This window comes from Aethalodelphis obliquidens, unplaced genomic scaffold (genome assembly GCF_003676395.1).
Source record: "Aethalodelphis obliquidens isolate GAN/ISIS:26980383/991018 unplaced genomic scaffold, ASM367639v1 scaffold6, whole genome shotgun sequence".
In the NCBI taxonomy this organism is placed as follows: Eukaryota; Metazoa; Chordata; class Mammalia; order Artiodactyla; family Delphinidae; genus Aethalodelphis; species Aethalodelphis obliquidens.
In genome coordinates, this window is record NW_020837950.1 from 53,770,893 (window position 1) to 53,791,906 (window position 21,014).

Consider the following 21,014-nt stretch of genomic DNA (forward strand, 5'->3'; position numbering starts at 1 on the left):
GAAACCCCGACAAAATCAGTTGTTCAGATGCTAACAGTGCTGGAATGTAAACGCTGGGAGCAAGCTGTGGTTTGGGCTGTTTCCTCCTGAGATTTGTAGGGAAGTTTGAACAGCCTCCAGCAACCTGCGTGTTTTAATGAAGGCTGTATCATCTTTCATGGATGAAAATTCCTCTGTGTGTGTGTGTGTGTGTGTTTTTAGAATTTATTTACTAGCAACTAAAAGGGCCTTCTTCTCACCTTTAGTGCTTCCATGCCAGCCCGGATGACAGGAGCAAAGACGGTCTCATTTTCATTAGAGTCTGCAAACATCTCTGGAATCTGGTCCAATAAACTGCAAGAAATGAATGAGCAAAAGGTTTTAAATATTTAGCATATGTGTAATAAACATCAGGAAATAAATCACGAACACTTCAGGCCTAAGTACATATGGTGTTTTTTTTACACTGAACACCTGTGGGTGACTTTCAGAGGTTATTCCTCAAGGAATGATATCCTGGCATGGTTTGGCACCAAAATTTATGATGTGGTTGGAACATTTACAAAATCACACTCTTTATAGATTTTTCTTCTACTTATTACATTTCTGATCTCTTAGACTATAGATTATGGAACAGTGGCTATATCATCACCAAGTACTCTCATGCGCACTCAGGAAATAACTCCCTTGCATTGCCTTCCAGCAAAGAGAAGGGACTGGTAGGGCTGAGTATGTGTACTAAAAAAATTCCTCCTTTTAGATACCAGTCTGCAATGAAAAGAGACAGAACTAACACAAATAATAGAGTTTTCTAATCCATGTGTTAAAGCCCCCTTGCTAATGACAAAACAAAATATGTGTGATTGAATCAAAACATTAAAAAAGAGAAAGACAAATTATCATATGATATCACTTGCATGTGGAATCTAAAAAAACGGTACAAATGAACCTATTTACAAAACAAAAATAGTCACAGATGTAGAAAACAAACTTATGGTTACCAAGGGGGGAAAGAGGTGGGGAGGGGTAACTCGGAGATTGGGATGGACATATACACACTACTATATATAAAACAGATAGCTAATAAGGACCTACTGCATAGCCCAGGGACCTCTACTCAGTGCTCTGTAATGACCTACATGGGAACAGAATCTAAAAAAGAGTGGATACAGGGATATGTACAACTGATTCCCTCTGCTGTACGGCAGAAACTAACACACCATTGTAAACCAACTCTACTCCAATAAAGATTAGTTTTAAAAAACAGACAACTGATTAGGATCTAAATTATAAAGCACTCGATACTTACTTGTGAATCACAGATTGGGATTCTTGATAGCTGACAAGGAAACCATCCAACAGAGGAACAAAGACCTCGCTGACGTCGGTCACCACCATCATCTGGGGCCGTGCCAAAGTGCTCTTTACGTTAAAGAAATGGAGGACTTTGTTGTACGTGATGAAACCGACTCGAAGTGAGGAAGTCTCTTCCTGATCCTCCCTGTGAGAGAGGAAAAAAGGGTTTGACGTTCTTCCATGAAGTCCTGAGAGAGTGGCTTCTATGAGAAATTCAGTAAGAACACATTCTATAAAATATACAGAAGACATGTGTAAAGGTTTGGTCTTAATTATCGTTTACAGGATATAGATAATACTGAGTCACAGTGGTAGGGGATGGGAGATACTACAAAACTAACTTAAGTTGATTTGAAAAAAATTCTCAAAAATCTAGGTAAGAAACCAAATAGATATTATGAAAACATGTGCTGATATTTTCTACTATATTTATTCTAACCATAGCAATTACAAGGTGCTTTTTTTTTCCCCCCACAAACAAGCTAGGATTATTACAGTCTTTAGAAACAAAGCTCTCAGAAGTCACCAGAAGGTCAGAGTAACAAATGGCATATCTGAAGCAAGAGAAAGGCATATTCAGATTACAAACAGGACAGCTATTTTTATCAAGGACTTGCTCCTCCTGTGTGATTTTTTTTTACGCATTCTCAAGACTCAATAGAAAATGGGCTAGATTTTAAAAGCTATATACCATATAAACATATAGTGTAAATACTAAAATAAATCATATATACGAATTGACAATGTAATTCTTATTAGGTAACGATTTGTGATGTTCATGGCTAGAGAATAAAAGCAATAAAATCTCCAAAACTGTAACAAAACGTAAAAAAAAATTTTTTTTTTTAGTAAAATTTTTTTTGAGGAGTTCCAGGACAAGGCCTTAATCTTCCGGAAAGGAGTACAAAGGCATGAATATTGCTGTTAAAGTCTATACTGAGTATATTCAGAGTTGAGTGGTCTAGACTCGTTTTTATTCTGTCTCTCCTCCCCCTCCCTCCTTCCACACCCCCTCCTAAAAAAACATACCTCGACACCACTGATATTCGTACTCATTTTCAGCAGTGGATATAACATAGTGCTCAGCGGCTACATGAAAGCCATTTTCTTTGACCCTTAGACATCGGTAAAACTTATTTTGCTTCGGGGACAACTTTTGTGAAAAAGAACCTAGTTTGCTCAGTTTCTACATTTTGCACATAGCCTAAAGAGTTACTTGAGTACAAGAGAAAGGACAATGGAAGTGTCTCAAGTTCCCACCGAAGACTTCCCAATTTCCTTGATGTTTCAGCAGAGTACAGGCTGACAAACTATTCACTTTAAACTCTGTTCTATTTCTTCTCTACTTACCTTGCTAACTGAGGACACTTGCTCTTCATTGTGGCCTTGATAAATGGCCGGGCAGTTTAAATAGATCTTCATAATCCCAAAAGCACTTGGTAAATGTTTACATTTTGGACGCTTGCAAAATTTTTAGAAATGGGAATCCTTATCCTTTGTAGCTACACACACACACACACACACACCCCTCCACAATCTAAACTGTATGACTTTACGCAACCAACGACTATACTATATTGTATCCGTGTTCCCCTCCCCCCTCCCTATTTATTAGAATTCTACTCTTCAAGGCCAAGCACAAATCCTCCTTCTGTGAAGCCTCCCCTGATGCTACCAACCAGAAGTTATCTCCTCTTCCTAAATTTCTACAACTCATTCACATTTGGCTCTTGGTAGAAAGTGCCTTTTAGTTAACATTTCAGGAATCCCTGACAATAAAGCAATAAAGGGCAGGGCTCAAGGCTTACACTCTCTGCTCCTGGAGGGTCAAGCACAACGTGGAGAAGAATAGAGGTCTCGTTGAGAATGACTGTCATGATGTGGGACACTGTCTGAGAGGGCAAGTTAGAACCCAAACTGATAAACTGATTTGTCTGTATCCCTTCTCAGCTCCCATGGAGTGATGTCGCCTTGGTAGTTTAAAAGCAGCCCAGCTGGAAGTATTTATACCACAGGAATGAGCAAACACTACAAATCAAGGCTTTATTTATTTGAGAGCCAGTTTTCCAGCACACCACTGGTTAAGCTCCTATTTCCCAGTAAACCTTTACATAGGGTGAAAAATGTCCAGCAAGTCATGAAGGGGATTTATTCCTTTTAATAGTTAATTTGGAGTCAACCAAGGCAAAAGACACAAAAGAAAAATTAAAGAGAAGAATCTGGATTGCTATTCCCCATTGGATTTGGACATTTTTAGTGATGGGAAAAGAGTATCCTGGGATTCATAGGGTTCACTTAAAATCTAATTAACATTTTTTATAAATATCTAATCAGGACATCTCACATTATTACAAAAGAGTAGTAGTGTTTCCATTGGAACAACTCTTTTTAAATTTGAGAAACAAAGAACTATCCTAAAATGTTCTTTTTCAACAGTATAGCTGCCTTGTTACATCATATCCATGAGAAAACAAAACCTCAGTCTCTCCTTCATTTGATTCTACACAAATTTTGTAAAGTTATATGAGGGCTATCTTAATAAAGAACATGTTTTGTTCCATTTTTCAATGACCCTTCCCTCAACAGTTGCCCCTATTAATGGAATGAATCTGACAGAGCAACACTGAAGATATTAGTAACTGGAAGAACCAGAATATTCCAAAATCAAGCATTTTGAACATCTTAGCTACAGCAGCATTAAAAACAAACAACCAGAAAAAAGTCTGAGAGTTTGATCTGAGTAACGAGGGAAGCACTTCAAATCTTTTCTTTCCTGTTCCAGAGAAGTCAGACAGAAAAGTCTGGCAACCTGGCAATATCAAAGATGCAAATTCAAAGTTAAAGAGTAGGAATGGGCTTTCCCTTTTCAAAAGATTAGCTGAGAGATGAACATACCTTAGATATTAATCAAGACTTATATACTATGCTTTAAAAACACTGCTTTAGTTCACAGAAGTAAATCAAATTGATGGCAATCTTACCATCGAAAATATAAAGTTATACATACACGCAGCCCAAAATAAATTTCAGAGGAGAAAAGAGAAAACAGATTTATTTTAAAAGATAAAGAAAGAGAAGGTATTTTGGCTTGAATAAAAACTTTCAAGAGAGTTACTTGAAAAGTGGAGGGGAATAGCCAGCAGTATTCTCCCGCCCCCCGCTCGCCATCTCTTGCCAAAGCCACACTTCTGCTCCAATGGGATATAAAGGTCATGATGACACCTAACAGTGTGATTTCATAACTTGCATCAATAGGTTACAAGCTTCATATCACCAGTGTGTTGAAAAGAAACAAGGGGTTGGTGAAGTGACTATGAAAATAGGTTATGAGAAACTAATTTGAACCAGTTTGAAGAGAGAGAGAGAGAGAGAGAGAGAGAGAGAGAGAGAGAGAGAGAGAGAGAGAGAGAGAGAGGAGAGAGACAGAGAGAGACAGAGACAGAGAGAGACAGAGAGAGAGAGACCACTTCCAGAAATTAGAGTAGTTTGCTTTCATACAACTCAAGTTCAAAATTCAGATGTAGTGTTAAAGCAGCCCTGGGGGAGGTCTGTGATCAAATATGCCATTTTAGGCAGAAAGTCCATACTTGTCAAGTGTCCCTGAGAATGAGGTCACAGAAACTATAGTCACAATAGTCGGCAGGCATCAGAGGCCTTTCTTTTGCCCCATCTTCAACTTGCTCCCAGCTCATTCTTCATTGCAGAATTCAGTTTGAAATCACCTCAATGTTTTTTAAACATCCCCACTGCTTTTCCAAACCATCCTTGAGAATATTATGATTTCAGCTTCATGGATACAAACAAAACTACTCCTGGGAGGTCCAGAGTTCGCTCAACTGAGCCTCACAGGCAACCCAAGCACCCGCCACATGTGGAACAAATACAGAGGAGTGGGCACCCGAGGACCTGGGGAGACCTAGGGGCTGCGGACAACTCGCCCCTCAAAGCATCCCTGTTCAGAACAGAGGTTGCTTATGTTCAGAACATAGGGAGGGGTGGAAGATGCTAAGACTGGTGCAGACACTAGGTTTCAGACAGACAATCTTTTCTAACCTCTTTTATCTTCTTAAGCATGTCATCTTCTCATAAAGGAAAGCTTTCTCCCTGCTCACAAGTCTCCTTACTAGAAGCTAGTTCCCAGCCTAAACAACTAGTTTATACACGATAAAACATAGTCATGTTTTCTAATATACATTTCCACCTTTCCTTTTATGCGCTGCCCCCTGCAACAGCAGGACAAATGATGTACCCTGTGCCCTTAAGTTACAGGACATAGAGGCAGGAAAGCTGCAGAGGGGTTAGACAGGGTACTATAAGGGCAAAAAAGGAATTTGGCCAAAAAGCCACGGGGCCTGCCATGAGACAACAGTTCAGTTTCCTGGCATCCCTTAGAACTCTCTACCACGCCCAGCAACCTACCCGTTTCTGCTGGAAAATCAATGTTTTTGAAAAGTGAATAACAGACTTCCAAGGCCTTTTCCACCACACTGCTGGGATTCTCCTTATAATCTAGAATGGATTTTTTGAACGTTGTTTACCGTGGCATTATTTCTTATCAGTTGTGTTTCTTTTGCTTTGTACAAAAGATCACTCTGATTTTTTAAGGTCTGATGCTGTTTATAATTGTTTATAAATTATAAACGATTATCCGATGTCCCCATTAGCAAAAGAGAGCACGGGCCATTCAGCACTTGTTTTCTGGCCAATATACTAATTCAGCAATACTGTATGAGTTACAAAAAGAATGGCAGTTCCCTTACTTTGGAAGTTTTTCCAGCACAGTCTTCAGTTCTTCACATATGAGCTTCACAAGTCCATTCTTAATGTTACTATAAGAAACATCAATCATGAAGATAAAGGCTGGTGGGTTGGGAGGCTTATTCTTCTACAAGAAAGCAAACAAGTCACACACATATAATTATAATGTACAAACATTTCATAATCAAATTAAAACCCCCAGAAACTCTTTAAGGTCATCAGACATCTCATTTAATATAACATGCGTGGAATTAAGTCATTTTCTGGAACAGTCTCTGATGCTATAAAAAAGATAAAAGCTGTTTATTTTCCAGGCTATGACCTGCATCCCTCTATTGAATTAGACAGGATTATGACAGCTAGCAGAGAAAGGCTCAGAAGACCTTATTACCACAATTCCCCAAAGGTGAGTACAGTCTTGTGGCGACCTCGCTTACAACACTCTGCCTTAGGGGAAGAAATATGTCTGGAACCCTGGCAAACTGTGGCCCAAAACAGTGCAAAACTATAATTAGTGTTTGTTTTTGAAACTGAAGTAAAACTTCGTTAACTTGATATCACCATTTTCAACTCTCTTCCTTTATAAGCTCTTCAAAGATACGAAATTAAATACTAAAATATAATTGTATACTTAAAAAATTGTGCTGTATTATTAAATATGTACCTGTTCCTTACATATTTATGGTAAAAAAAATTGAATACTGGGCCTTTTCTCTGTTTAAAACAATCACTATAACATAAAGCAGCTGCTACATAAATGTTTTGTAGCTTTTGGTCCCTTTACTGGCTGGTGTTCAAACAGCTCTTAGGAAGCAATTCTTCAGTTGGATCTTACAAAATATTTAGAAAATAGAACCACAGGCAAACAACTTTAGTGACTCACACTAGAGGGTAAAGAATTAAGGCTAATCTCTGTGATAAATGAAAAAAATGCTCTAGATTCAATTTTAATTGTTACAATTATAAAATTAGATGACACTATCTCCAAATTAAGTTACTAATTCATCCTATGTCCACTATAGGGCTAGATGTAACGTTCCTCTAATAAAAGTCTTTCATTTGAAAAAAGGAAAAAAATTGTAGGACTTGAAAATTATCAACCTGAAAACTCCATTGCTTTGCCACATCCAAAATCAGACCAACAAAGAAATGTAGGAACTCTGTTGCTGTCTACATGAGCAATGATTTTTTAAAATTTATTTATTTATTTATTCATTTTTGGCTGTGTTGGGTCTTTGTTGCTGCGCGTGGCCTTTCTCTAGTTGCGGCCAGTGCAGGCTACTCTTCGTTGTGGTGCGTGGGCTTCTCATTGTGGTGGCTTCTCTTGTTGCAGAGCACGGGCCCTAGGTGCGCGGGTTCAGTATTTGTGGCTCACGGGCTCTAGAGCGCAGGCTCAGTAGTTGTGGCGCAGGGGCTTAGTTGTTCCATGGCATGTGGGATCTTCCCGGACCAGGGCTTGAACCTGTGTCCCCTGCACTGGCAGGCGGATTCTTAACCACTGCACCACCAGGGAAGTCCCATGAGCAATGATTTTTATTGCAAACCATTCCTGATTCCCACCTAATCTAATTCATAACAGAAACTTATGCTGATTTACATAGAATGAAAATAACAATCGTTTCCACTAATTAAACCAAAACCTGTGACCAATCCAAATGTGGCTTACCATTCTCACATTCTCTCCCAAGTTCAGCATCACCAGTTCCCCACTGAATATTTCTGATATCTCCAACCTACACGTTTCTACAGAATGCTTCACCGTAACTTGTTTTCTACGTATGCAAAACTAATACATCACTCCTCTATAAATAACGTTCTCTTCCAATATCTCTATCCATGACATCACTACACGTCAACCCAAAGGCTTGAAAACATGAAATTAGATTTGACTATTCCTTTTCTTTCCATCACCAAGCCCCATTGATTTATTCTTTCAAAATGCTTCTTCCACATGTTTTACCCCATCCCCACTCTTAACCACCCGGAAGTCTGCCATCCTGCACCTAGACAACTGTACTGGCTTCATCCCTGGCTGCCTTAATTGATCACTCTACCCATTCAATCCAGCTGGCTTTGTCCGGTCAACCTTAGCATGTATGAACTCTACAACCTGGTTTACCGTGACATCTTGAAGCTCACAGATCTCCTGGCTGCAAACTACAGTGATCTGAAATAAAACCCGGCTCTCATCCTCAATCTCTCTTATCTCTGCAATTTTTGGTCTGGCAGACCCCTTTCCCTTTTTCAGCGGCCCAGGCACCGTGGTGTCATTTCCTCTCCCACTTTTCTGACTGCTGCTTCTGTTTTTCATTTTGTTATCTTTCTCCAAAGGATACTCTCTTCTATTTCCTTACCACATGCTCCATCACAGAATCTCATTTGCTCATTTTTAACCAGCACCTCTCTGTAGGCGACCCCTCAGATTCTCTCCACGTGGTCTGTCTTCTGAGCTCCCAACCAGCATTCCAATCAACCACAGCACACCTCCACAGCAAGGTCCTGCCAGCACCTTACACTCAAAATCTTAGAAGTGAAGACAACATTTCTCCCACTATGCTGGCCCTTTCTACAAGGAACTTAACAGAAAATATGATCCTCCAGAATGCTCTGGGCTTGACGCCTCATTTCCTCTGTGGAATTGTTCATCCCCCTTGCTATCCACACCTAGTTAATTGTGAAGCCCTCAGCGGCTCCTTCTTGCTCCAGTACCCAAATTCAGACCCTCATTTTCATCCTTTTTAAAAACTATTTTCAACTGTGGTAAAATACACAGAATATAATTCACCATCTTAACCAGTTTTAAGTGTGCAGTTCAGTGGTTTCAAGTACATTTACGTTGTTGTGCAACTGTAACCACCATCCATTTCTAGAACTCTTTCTATCCTGCGGAAACGGAAACTTTGTACCCTTTAAACAATCATTTACCATTTCCCCCCCTCTCCAGCCCTGGGAACCATCTTTCTACATTTCTACTTTCTGTCTCTATGAATTGGACTACTCTAGGTACTTCATAAAAGTAAAATCATACAGTATTTGTCGTTTATGTGATTGGCTTATTTCTCTTAGCATCACGTCCTGAACATTCATCCGTGTTGTGGCATATGTCAGAATTTCCTTCCTTTTTAAGGCTTAATAGCATTGCATGGTATGTATATTCCACATTTTGTTTATCCATTCATCCATCTATGGATATTTGGGTTGCTTCTACCTTTTGGCTATTGTGACTAATGCTATTATGAACATGGGTGTGAAAACATCTCTTTGAGACTCTCTTTTCAATTATTTTGAGTATATACCCAGAAGGAGAATTGCTGGATCATTTGGAAATTCAGTTTTTAATTTTTTGAGGAATTGTTATATTACCCTCATTTTCTCTTGTTTCGACTACTATATTAACTTTTTTTTTTAACATCTTTATTGGAGTATAATTGCTTTACAATGGTGTGTTAATTTCTGCTTTATAACAAAGTGAATCAGTTATACATATACATATGTTCCCATATCTCTTCCCTCTTGCGTCTTGCTCCCTCCCACCCTCCCTATTCCCACCCCTCCAGGAGGTCACAAAGCACCGAGCTGATCTCCCTGTGCTATGCGGCTGCTTCCCATTAGCTATCTATTTTACGTTTGGTAGTGTATATACATCCATGCCACTCTCTCACTTTGTCCCAGCTTACCCTTCCCCCTCCCCATATCCTCAAGTCCATGCTCTAGTAGGTCTGTGTCTTTATTCCCGTCTTACCCCTAGGTTCTTCATGACATTTTAATTTTTTTCTTAGATTCTATATATATGTGTTAGCATACAGTATTTGTCTTTCTCTTTCTGACTTACTTCACTCTGTATGACAGACTCTAGGTCCATCCACCTCACTACAAATAACTCAATTTCATTTCTTTTTATGGCTGAGTAATATTCCATTGTATGTATGTGCCACATTTTCTTTACCCATTCATCCGATGATGGACACTTAGGTTATTTCCATCTCCTGGCTATTGTACATAGAGCTGCAATGAACATTTTGGTACATGACTCTTTTTGAATTTTGGTTTTCTCAGGGTATATGCCCAGTAGTGGGATTGCTGGGTCGTATGGTAGTTCTATTTTTAGTTTTTTAAGGAACCTCCATACTGTTCTCCATAGTGGCTGTACCAATTCACATTCCCACCAGCAGTGCAAGAGTTTTCCCTTTTCTCCACACCCTCTCCAGCATTTATTGTTTCTAGATTTTTTGATGATGCCCATTCTGACCAGTGTGAGATGATATCTCATTGTAGTTTTGATTTGCATTTCTCTGATGGTTAATGATGTTGAGCATTCTTTCATGTGTTTGTTGGCAGTCTGTATATCTTCTTTGGAGAAATGTCTATTTAGGTCTTCTGCCCATTTTTGGATTGGGTTTTTGTTTTTTTGTTATTGAGCTGCATGAGCTGCTTGTATATTTTGGAGATTAATAACTTCTAATACCTACCTCCCTACCTCCAATCTCCCTCCTCTCACTATACAGACTGCTATCAGAATAAACTATCCAAGGCACAAGATAGATCCCAAGGCTACTGCCTCTGAGGATAGGAAGTTTACTGAGTCCCCAGAGCCAAGCACAGAGCATGGCTCAAGAGAGCGCTCAATACTGTTAGATGAGTGAATGAATGTGTAGATGGATGGATGGATTAATAGAAACAACTCCCACTTTGCCTTTAATTGTCCTCAAGGCCTACTGAATTAGTACAATCCTTCAATGGCCTGGCATTTGAGACTCCCCATAATACTCATTTAGCAAACACGTATAAAAGCCTAAGAGATCAAAGCTCTGATGCCAAGCCTAGTGGAAAATAAAAGGATAGTCTGTGTCTCAAAACAATTTCCCAGCTTTACTTCCTATTATGCCCCAATACACATTCCTCCAACTAATTTAAGTGTTTGCCATTTTCAAAACATTTTCTATCCAGAGGTCCCAATCTAGTGGGCGTGGGCCAAGAAAAGTATTTCCTTGGCTGGAAAAGTATTTCATTTGGCACAGTGTTTTAAAAAATATTTGAATTTGAATGTGCTTTGGGGGAAGGGGGAATATACGCTCCAACTATCCTAGTCTCTATACTAGGTCCCCATCACTCATCTACAAAGCCCCCCATAGCCCCTGAAGAAATTGGAGTAAGTTGCAAATACCTCTGAGAAACTGCCTCTGCTTACCATTTAGTTTCCACTTCTCTGCTCGTGGTTTAACCAACTCAAATGTCACTTACTCTTAGAACCCTTCCCTGATTCACCAAATCATAAATTATTGCTCATCTGTTTTCTTATGGCACTCTGACTATTCTATTCTTACAGCATTTATATTATTTATATCATAATTATATACTTTAATTATCAGGTCTATGCACGCTAAGGACTTTGAGATCAGGTTCATATTCTTGCTAATCTTATTATCACTCACAAACACAGCCAAAGTGCCTTGGACATGCTAGGTGTATAATAAATGTCAAAGTGAACTAAAATGAAGTGGAGAAACTACATTTGTATTTAGGAAAAAAAAAAGCAGGCTGGCTTGGAATGAGATTTTACCTTTCAGGTACACTTTATATGTAGATAGATATATTCTGTAAACTTCTAAGAGAAAAACTGTCAGTTATTAGACAGAGCCGGGTCTTTTTTTCCAGGGGAACGCCATGGTGATTTGGTAAATACATGCCTACATATCCACAGTGATAGAGAAATAGGGGTTCTGTGGTCATTTTCTATATGTATGGCCTGAGGTTGGTACTTAACCTCTCTAAGCCTCAGCTTCCCCACATCATGGTGATACTCACCACACGAGGTCACTGTGAGAACTAAATGATAGAACACATAGAAAGCACTTAGCACAGAGCATCACACATAGTGAATGTTCAATGAATGTTAATTCCGTTATCTAAAATTGGCATTAAGATTATCTAAAATGAACAGGAAAAATGTTATTTTGTAATTCTCCTTTAAGTTTGTATGGTATTAAAAAATACACATACCAATTATATAAGCTCTTATTCATCACCCAAATCCCTAAGGCAAGTCATTATTATTCTTCCTTTACATTTTAAGGTATAATTAAATTTGAAGATATTAAGAGTTCTTTTATTATGAACCTTATTTGGAATAATAAAAGGAAGATTAACCTTACAAAAAACTCTTCAAAATGTACAGTTTTTATTTGGTTCCTTGCCTGCTCTGTGAGCTTTCCCATCAATTAGACATCTGGAACATTTCCAGATAAAAGAGTTTGAAGATACTGAGACTTTTGTTCCCAGAAATAGATTTGACTCCCTGCCTAAGTTTCTGCTAAGAAAAGCATAAAATCAAGATAATATAGCCTTTTTGGCAGAGAACTGGAAAGTCAGAGCATAGTTAGGTTTACACTACGGTTGGAAAGATGAGTGAATAAATTTTCCATCACTAGATACAATGGCTTTATTACATTTAATTAGAACTTCAAATGTTTATGTTCTGCCTGATCATTCTCCTTCAGTCAACAACAGTAAAGGACAAATAAACTGTCCAAAAGTAACTGGTATTTTAGGACATTTTTTTGTTGTTTTGTTTTTTTCTGTGCCTGAAATAAATCATTTGCACCAAAAATGTTCTTATGTTTCCCAAAATATGTTCAAATGTTACAGTTAAAACTAATAAAGTGTTAATTCTTCTTTAATAACTAGTTGAAAAACTCATACAAAATCCTAAAATAAATGCAAAACATATGTTAATTGGAAAACATTTTAAAATCCACTCAGTTGAAAAAACTTCTAGTTAGGAATAATGTTCTTTGTAATTTATATTCAATACATGGACTATATGGACTGGTCCCCTAGCAAATATCTAGGAAAGAAATCTGTGGGTCAGAGGCTATTTTCTGAGGACTGGGCACTAGGAGGCATTCATTTGTGGAAAAGGAAGTAAGTCAGAATGATTTTGTTTCTTCAAGTCTACACAGGTATTTCAGATACAAGCTGAAATCTGAACCAATACTCACGAAGATATTTTCAAATCACTGAAGAATTTGAAAGATATTCAAGATATCCATAATGATGTCACTATCACTATGACGCTGGAGAAGGGAAACAGCCAGCCCTGGGAATAGCGACCCACCTGCAAATTCATTCACTCATTCACTTGCTCATTCATTCATTCATTCATTCATCCACATGCATTGATCAACAGCCTACGCTGTGGCAGGCACTATGATAGATGCTGTAAAGACAGCTAGGACAAGATTCTTGTCCCCAAGGATATCAGAATCTAGGAAGAGGGAAAATATAGGAAGATTTAAATTCTATGGGGATAACTGCTAAAACAGACATATGGACCAAATTATATGGGAAAAAAATCAGAAGATTTAGTAAATAACAACCACGATGAAGTCAGAGAAAGGTGTGTGCACATTCACACACACTCACATAAAACAAAATTTCAGCCAGGGATTAGAGAATAAGTAGGAGTTTGCTAGGTGGGGTATGTATAGATGTAACAGGAGGATGGAAAGGTAGTTGGGTCAAAAGAGCATCTCAGATAAAAGCATGGAGTTGTACAGGGGAGTGATGTGTTCAGAGCACATGGGCCAGAATTTTCTACAACTGAAGACGTAGCTAAGGTGGTAGCTAACGGTCTTATAAAGAAACTTAAATTTTTGAATTTAATTTTTTAGATTAAGGTAGTGGGGGGAGTCTCATGGTTACATTTTAAAGCAAGGAAACCAGAGGCCAGGATCCCAGGCTGCTGAAACAGTCTCAGGGAGACTCTGAGAGCCTAAATCACTGCGATGACAGCTGGAGTGGAGAAGGAGCTACAGAAACACGTCAATAGTCTTACTGACCGTATCAGCTGAGCTTCTGCCTTGGAAGGGAAATTTTTCTGAGATGATTGACAAAACAAATAAGGCAGAGGCACTATATGAAACTGCTGCATTAAGAACCTAGCGGAGGGACTTCCCTGGCAATCCGGTGGTTAAGACTTCGCCTTCCGATGCAGGGGGTGTGGGTTCAATCCCTGGTCGAGGAGTTACGATCCCACGTGTCTCGCATCCAAAAAAACCAAAAAACATAAAACAGAAGCAATACTGTAACAAATTCAATAAAGACTTTAAAAATGGTCCACATCAAGGGACTTCCCTGGTGGCACAGTGGTTGGGAATCTGCCTGCCAATGCAGGGGAAACGGGTTCAAGCCCTGGTCCAGGAAGATCCCACATGCCATGGAGCAACTAAGCCCGTGCGCCACAACTACTGAGCCTGCGCTCTAGGGCCCGTGAGCCACAACTACTGAGCCTGCGCTCTAGGGCCCGTGGGCCACAACTACTGAGCCTGCGCTCTAGGGCCCGTGGGCCACAACTACTGAGCCTGCGCTCTAGGGCCCGTGGGCCACAACTACTGAGCTGCACTCTAGGGCCCGTGGGCCACAACTACCGAGCCTGCGCTCTAGGGCCTGTGGGCCACAACTACTGAGCCTGCGCTCTAGGACCCGTGGGCCACAACTACTGAAGCCCGCGCTTCTAGAGCCCGTGCTCCGCAACAAGAGAAGCCACTGCAACGAGAAGCCCGCACACTGCAATGAAGAGTAGCCCCCGCTCACTGCAACTAGAGAAAGCCCGTGCACAGGAACGAAGACCCAACGCAACCAAAAATAAATGAATGAATAAATTTATTTTATAAAAAAATGGTCCACATCAAAAAAAACTTAAAAAAAGAAAGAAAGAAAAAGAACCTAGCATCATATTCTATCTGAAAGGGACATACAAATGAAATTATCATTATCATATATATATTTTTTGGCTGTGTTGGGTCTTCATTGCTGTGCACGGGCTTTCTCTAGCTGCGGTGAGCAGGAGCTACTCTTCGTTGCGGTGTGTGGGTTTCTCACTGCAGTGGCTTCTCTTGCTGCGAAGCACAGGCTTCAGTAGTTGTGGCACGTGGGCTCAGTAGTTGCAGCACATGGGCCCTAGCGCTCACGGGCTTCCATAGTTGCAGCTCATGGGCTCTTGAGCACAGGCTCAGTAGTTGTGGCACATAAGTTCAGCTGCTCCACAGCATGTGGGATCTTCCTGGACCAGGGCTCGTACCCATGTCCCTTCCGTTGGCAGGTGTATTCCCAACCACTGCACCACCAGGGAAGTCCCTATTTTTTTCTTTCTGCCACCACTTTTTAGTTTTTAAAGATGATCACTGCAGTGGATGGTCTGGCGTTAACGTTAACAGCCTAGGAGGATTGATCTGTGTCTTAAGACATTTCTACATCCCCGTGGCACCACCCGAATGCTTTGTCTGTGAATCAAAGGTCAGTTCATGACATATAAAAGTAATTCACTTGTATCTGACATCCATATATAAACACTTGAAGTCCTGGGAACACTTACTCTGCAGTAATCCAAAGTAGCAACATATTCATATGATCCTAGAGATAGCTCTGGCTTCTCATAGTGGTCCAGTCTTCTTCCGATGTGGTCCAGATGTTGGAAATAGAATGGTGGAACTAATAAAAACAAAATAGGAAAGGAAATCTTTTATTTTTACAACACAGACAATTTAGTAAGTTCTCAAAATTTATTACGGGAAGAAAGGAGTTAGTATGAGAAAAAAAATATTTTAGCATATTCTAAATATCCACTATTAAAAAGCATGTCTTAGAAAGAATAAGGGTTTTCTAAAATATCTTCTTGACCCTTCTGCAAATTATTGATGACAAAGAATCATTAATGACTTGGATCATTACAGAGAAATAGTGGATAAAAGTACTGGCGTTTTAAAATTGTCACAACCAAAATTTAATTGTCCCTATTTAATGACCTCTTTTAAAAGGAATTTTGACTTTTCTAACTATTTAACAATAAGCAGGTAATTGGTCCAGAATTTTCCTCAGAATATTAGAAACAGAAGTCTACACACACAGAGAAAAGAAAGACTGGTTTACTATCTTCATATTTGGACCATATTATTAACAATAATGTTTATTATCCTTTAATTAAGAGATGTCTTCAGCCATGGGTAGTTTGCATGGTAATCTTTAATGTTTGGGCTTCAGAGTGGAAAGGATTACTGTATTTGGGAAAGAATACACCACTAAGATCTCAGCTGAGGAACTCTTAATTTGATTCAAATGTCTAAGAAGGTTAGTTCTGGCAAAGCGCTGGAAGTCATCCAATAGCATAGGAACACTTATGAGTCACACACCAAACACTTGGACAAATATGGCCTGGTATCTCTGTGAAAATGAACTCCTGTTGCCTTGAGATTAATACAGCTGGCTGTTAAACCACTGACAATAGAAATATTTAGAATAAGCAGTAATGCTCTGGTTTTAAGTGTTTCGTAAAGAACAACATTTTCATTTGAAAACCACAGAATTAATGACCTGCTTTAAAACCAATAACTCAGTATTCTTTATTTTCAGTTGTGAACTAACACATGGGTTACAATAGGACTGTTTTCTTAGCTTTGCCTTAAGAAAATAATCACCAAGGCTTGATTTTTTTCTATTTTCTTACCATATCATGGTCATTTCTTTTTAAACAAGTTTTATGAGGTTCATATGTACATATGGATCTCTGAATTAGGAAAATTCAGTGTCTTGAAAAGATTATGGAAGTGGGACACTGATAGTCTTGGCTGAGCTAAGAAAGCTATGGGGGCCTTAAACTGCTACTTTATTACATTTAGATGCGATGAAGGATGCTGCACTGGCTGTTCTAGGATGTATGGGTGGTACTTTCTACAGTTCCTGTAATTTATTTTCACACATCTGCATGTAAGATGTGAAAAAATTTCCCCTTCAAATCAATTAATTTTAGGGGGAATCAAATCAATCAAATCAATTAATTTTAGCATTTAATATTATCTGCCATGTTTTATAAACCAGAATTCAAGTCCCCCCCGTAAATCGTGCACAGCCACACGATACTCGTCTTCCAGCCTGTCTTTTGGCCTCACGTGCTTCCCACTGTGTAATCTCTGGATGCTTTGAAAGGAAACAGAGCGGAGCCCTGTGACCAAGCCCGGTGGGTTCTTTCTAACTCCAACAGACCTCTGTCTCCTTTAAACCTAAATGAAGAATGCAGGCATCTGTGTCAATCTAAGGGAGTGTGGCTTTCTTGCAGGAACTAATATTGGAGAAAATGAACATGGCAGCTTCCTAGGCGTGGGTATCAAGGGAGGGGAATTTACTGTGTAGAAATACAGGAACTCTGTGTGGTTTTTCTCTACTAGGAAGTGGCGGGGCCTTTTAAGGTACTGAGCTGACACTTTGGGCGTTAAGCCAGAGGGTCAGCCCAAATTGAAGATCCTAGATGCTCTAAGTGGATAGATGCTGGACAAATTTCTGATCACCTTGCTAAGAAGGTTGAAGGCTCGAGTGAAGACAGTGGAAATGTGGTGACCTTGGTGGAGGCATTTATCAAAATGCTTCAGGAGAGGCCTCTGCCGTCTCGTGACTTTTTTCCTCCAAAACTAAAGCCCCGGGAAGTGCACGGTCACAGGGTTCCTGAAATCCAGGTCCCAAGATTGTGTGACAGCCAAGGATTTGGTTGTAGATTTCATCCAGGATGAGAGATGGAATAAGATCTTCCTTAGAAAGAAAAGTAAGGGTGGAGAACGAACAAGGTCTGGTCTCACTAGTGTATCCAATTTGCACTGAGTAGGTGCCACAGGTGGAGCAAGGAAACAGACCTCCCAAGAGGACCACGACCCAGTCTTTGAGATGAGGCTGGAAACCCATGAATCCACCCCACAGCAAGGCATTTTTAAAGGTCTTTGTGAGTAAGCCTCCCCATGTCAGTCTCTGGCACTGGGAGTTGGGCAAAGCCATGGACTGTGATAAGGGGGCGGGTAAACAAGAAGACCAGCATTGCTCTCCCACCAGAGCACACACAGGAACCAAGGGGCCGAGAACGCCGTGACACTGGCAGAAAACTGCCTGAGCTCCCTTTTCATCAAGGAGCAGCCAGCAGCCACAGGCTCCTGGGCAGAGTGCTGTACGTGCCTCAGATCTAGTGCCCTGGCGGGAAGGATGTCTACAAAGATAAGAAACAGAGGAAAACACGTAAAAGACTCATGCTCTCATAATCATCATGTGTTTCTAGAAAAACTCTATAAATGTAAATGAATATGGGAATGTTCTCAGCCTGAGAATGTGCTTCATTTCACACCAAAGAATTAAAAAGAGAGACATGTTATAAATATAATGAATGTAAACACTTTTGGCAAGCTTGCAGTTTTTTTCAACATCTGTGAATTCATACCAGGATGAAATTGAAAATACAGTGAATCTGGCAAAGCCCTTCATAATAAAGTTTTTTTTCTTTTTTAAACAATCTGACATTCATATTGGAGGAAAAAATCTATATATGTGTTAAAGCCCTTAGCTATACCTGAGCTTTTCCTAAATACTGATGAACTTATTCAAGAATAATTCGGAGGAATGGTGAAAGATGGAACAATCTCTCAAGTTTATCATCTGTAAACGTAGATAAAAGACAGTTCTGTGTAATTTCCCTGAAGGGAAGCCAACCAGAACACCCTCAGCTTAGGACATCATATCCAAGCCCCTCCTACTCTCATATAAATGCGTGAGTCCCACAGGGAAGTTGCTATGTTTCTTATAAAACTCAAAAATAGGGAAGTCACTTAATTTCTCAATTCCTTTCCACAAAGCCTCAGTTGGAGGCAAAATGAAATTTTACCTCTTATGTTTACAGAAGATAAACCTCAGAGATTGTTCCTTGTCTCATCATTCCTTTGAGTTATTCTTGAGGGTGTTTAGGAAAAGCTCAGGTCTAACTAAGAGCCTTAACAGACATATATTTTTTTCCTAAGCTAAGAAGTATAATATGTTCCGTTTACTACAGAACTTTCCCTGAGGGCACGTGCTGGCGCCACCTACCGTCATTCACGCAGTTGCAAAATCCACACTGGTACCTCCTTCCTCCTTCAATGAACTGCATGAATGGGCACATGTAGGCTTTGCACCTGTTGCATCTGACTGGTCCAGTCTCCCCATGATTTACCAAGTAGAGGGGCGTCTACAGGAAGCAAGCACAAGTAAGAGACATGTGGGTACAGGATTTCTAGGTTATTCTAAATAACCAAGGTTATTTCAGAAGTCCTACGTATTAATTGTAATCTGAAAACTCTGGACTCATTAAGGAACTCAACTCATATAGTGTTCACCCGGGGAGTAAGGTTGCCTCTCTTGGTACCCTGTGGAACTCAAGGCACTACCCAAACAAAAATTAATTTAAATGTACATGTAATTAATAAGCATATATGTACATTTATGTATATGTGTATTTACCCACATGTGTGAAGACAGAGAAAAAATACCATGATGGTAGTAACAGTTAATAAAGCTTATGTTGGAAACGTCCCGCACACCGTGTATCACATATTTTGCTAAGTTTGTTCATTAACTATAAACAAAGAAGGAGGACCTGGGTCTGATTTTAAAAGCTCTGGTTTAAAAGAAAAAAAAAAACAGAGCAGGACTTCCTTGGTGGTCCAGCAGTTAAAACTCTGTGCTTCCACTGCAGGGGGCGTGGGTTTGATCCCTGGTCAGGGAACTAAGATCCCACATATCACAAAGAGCACCCAAAATATTTATAAATAAATAAACAAACAAATAAAAGCTCTAGTTTGCATAGTGGTATGCCACTTAGCTAATTCCATCACAGTATATAAAATGTTTCTTCAAAAATGCAACTCTCTGAAGAAATATGCAATAATGTTCACTTATTTAGGCAAGGAGGCTGATTCTGCCTTTTCTGTTTCTTTAATCCCAGGACAAAACGCCTCATGAAGTACTTTCAATGTGGCTGGTCATGCTTTGCCAGAACAACAAAATAAATATTTCAATTGCTTCTTCCTCACAAACATGCATAGAAACACATCTTTTTACAGCTTGAAAGTGAAAAAACTCAGCATTAGAAGTCTGCCTTGTTCCTCAACACTTCCAGCTTTCAGAATAAAACCACACAGATTCTTTTTGCTTTTATAAATCTCCTTAAAGATAACATTTCTGGAAAAGCTTGACAATTACAGGGTTTGGCACATCAACCAAGTTTTCCTTTAAAGAAAAAAATGTAAATAAAGCAGACTGCTGTTTCATGGAGACTTGAAGAGCAGGAGGAAGGTGTCGATGAAGTGGGGTCATAAGGCCATTTTCTGCCATTTTCTTGGGGGGAAAAAAAAGAAATAAGAGAAAGAGATCTACTGTCTGTCGCTGCCCAGACGTTCAGTGTGAAAACTAATCCACTGCTGAGGTTTCAGAAATGAGTTGTGAGATCTCAAGAGTAGGAAAACATAGATAGTAGAATACATAAAAGAATCAGGAAAAGGATAAAAAAAAATACATTCAGAATCACTCCCTCTGCACTGCCCTCTCCCCCATCTCTTGCCTCAAGGAAGCCAGAAGATGGATTGGACTTTCTTATTTCTGGTCTCTTCCGATCTGTACGCATGGCGTAGCTCTGGTGTCCCATGGACAGGGTTGTGACAGGATTAAATGAGGAAGCCGTGTGCAGGACAGACTACTAAGCCTGGCATAACTAACTGTTGTTACCACATCTGTGCTGAACAGCCTTTCCTCCAAACCACTCAGCTCAGGAGAGAGTGTATATTTAATAGGACAGTTATAGTCTGATAAGTGTGAGATAGGCTTGAGTTTCTAAAGGCATTTATTTATATAAACTTTCAAATTAGCTACCTTGTTACTGTAAAAAATGATCTAGAAGACAGGGAATCTACCTTGCTGGAGCTTTTGATAGTATCTGATGGTTTCAAAAGTTGACAGGTACAGCAGATTTTAAAGCCATTTCTAGGAGTTTGATTTAAATACACACATATATTCAAATATTGACATACACAATACTTTCTTAATATAAATTTTTTGTTTGAAAAGCATAAAGTGATGAATGT

The 21,014-nt window shown here is 39.5% G+C and overlaps 1 protein-coding gene across 4 annotated transcripts in view; it reads right to left on the reverse strand.

Annotated features, from left to right (window-relative positions):
* The window catches only part of SEC24D (SEC24 homolog D, COPII component), a 111,220-nt gene that overhangs the window by 24,877 nt on the left and 65,329 nt on the right, over positions 1–21,014 (reverse strand). For all 4 annotated transcript variants that reach the window (XM_027103602.1, XM_027103603.1, XM_027103605.1 and 1 more), the window contains 5 exons: positions 18,985–19,123; positions 15,467–15,582; positions 6,096–6,220; positions 1,289–1,480; positions 240–333 (listed from right to left, as the gene is read on the reverse strand). In XM_027103602.1, the coding sequence (XP_026959403.1) occupies positions 240–333; positions 1,289–1,480; positions 6,096–6,220; positions 15,467–15,582; positions 18,985–19,123 (666 nt within the window). The remainder of the gene's footprint in view (positions 1–239; positions 334–1,288; positions 1,481–6,095; positions 6,221–15,466; positions 15,583–18,984; positions 19,124–21,014) is intronic.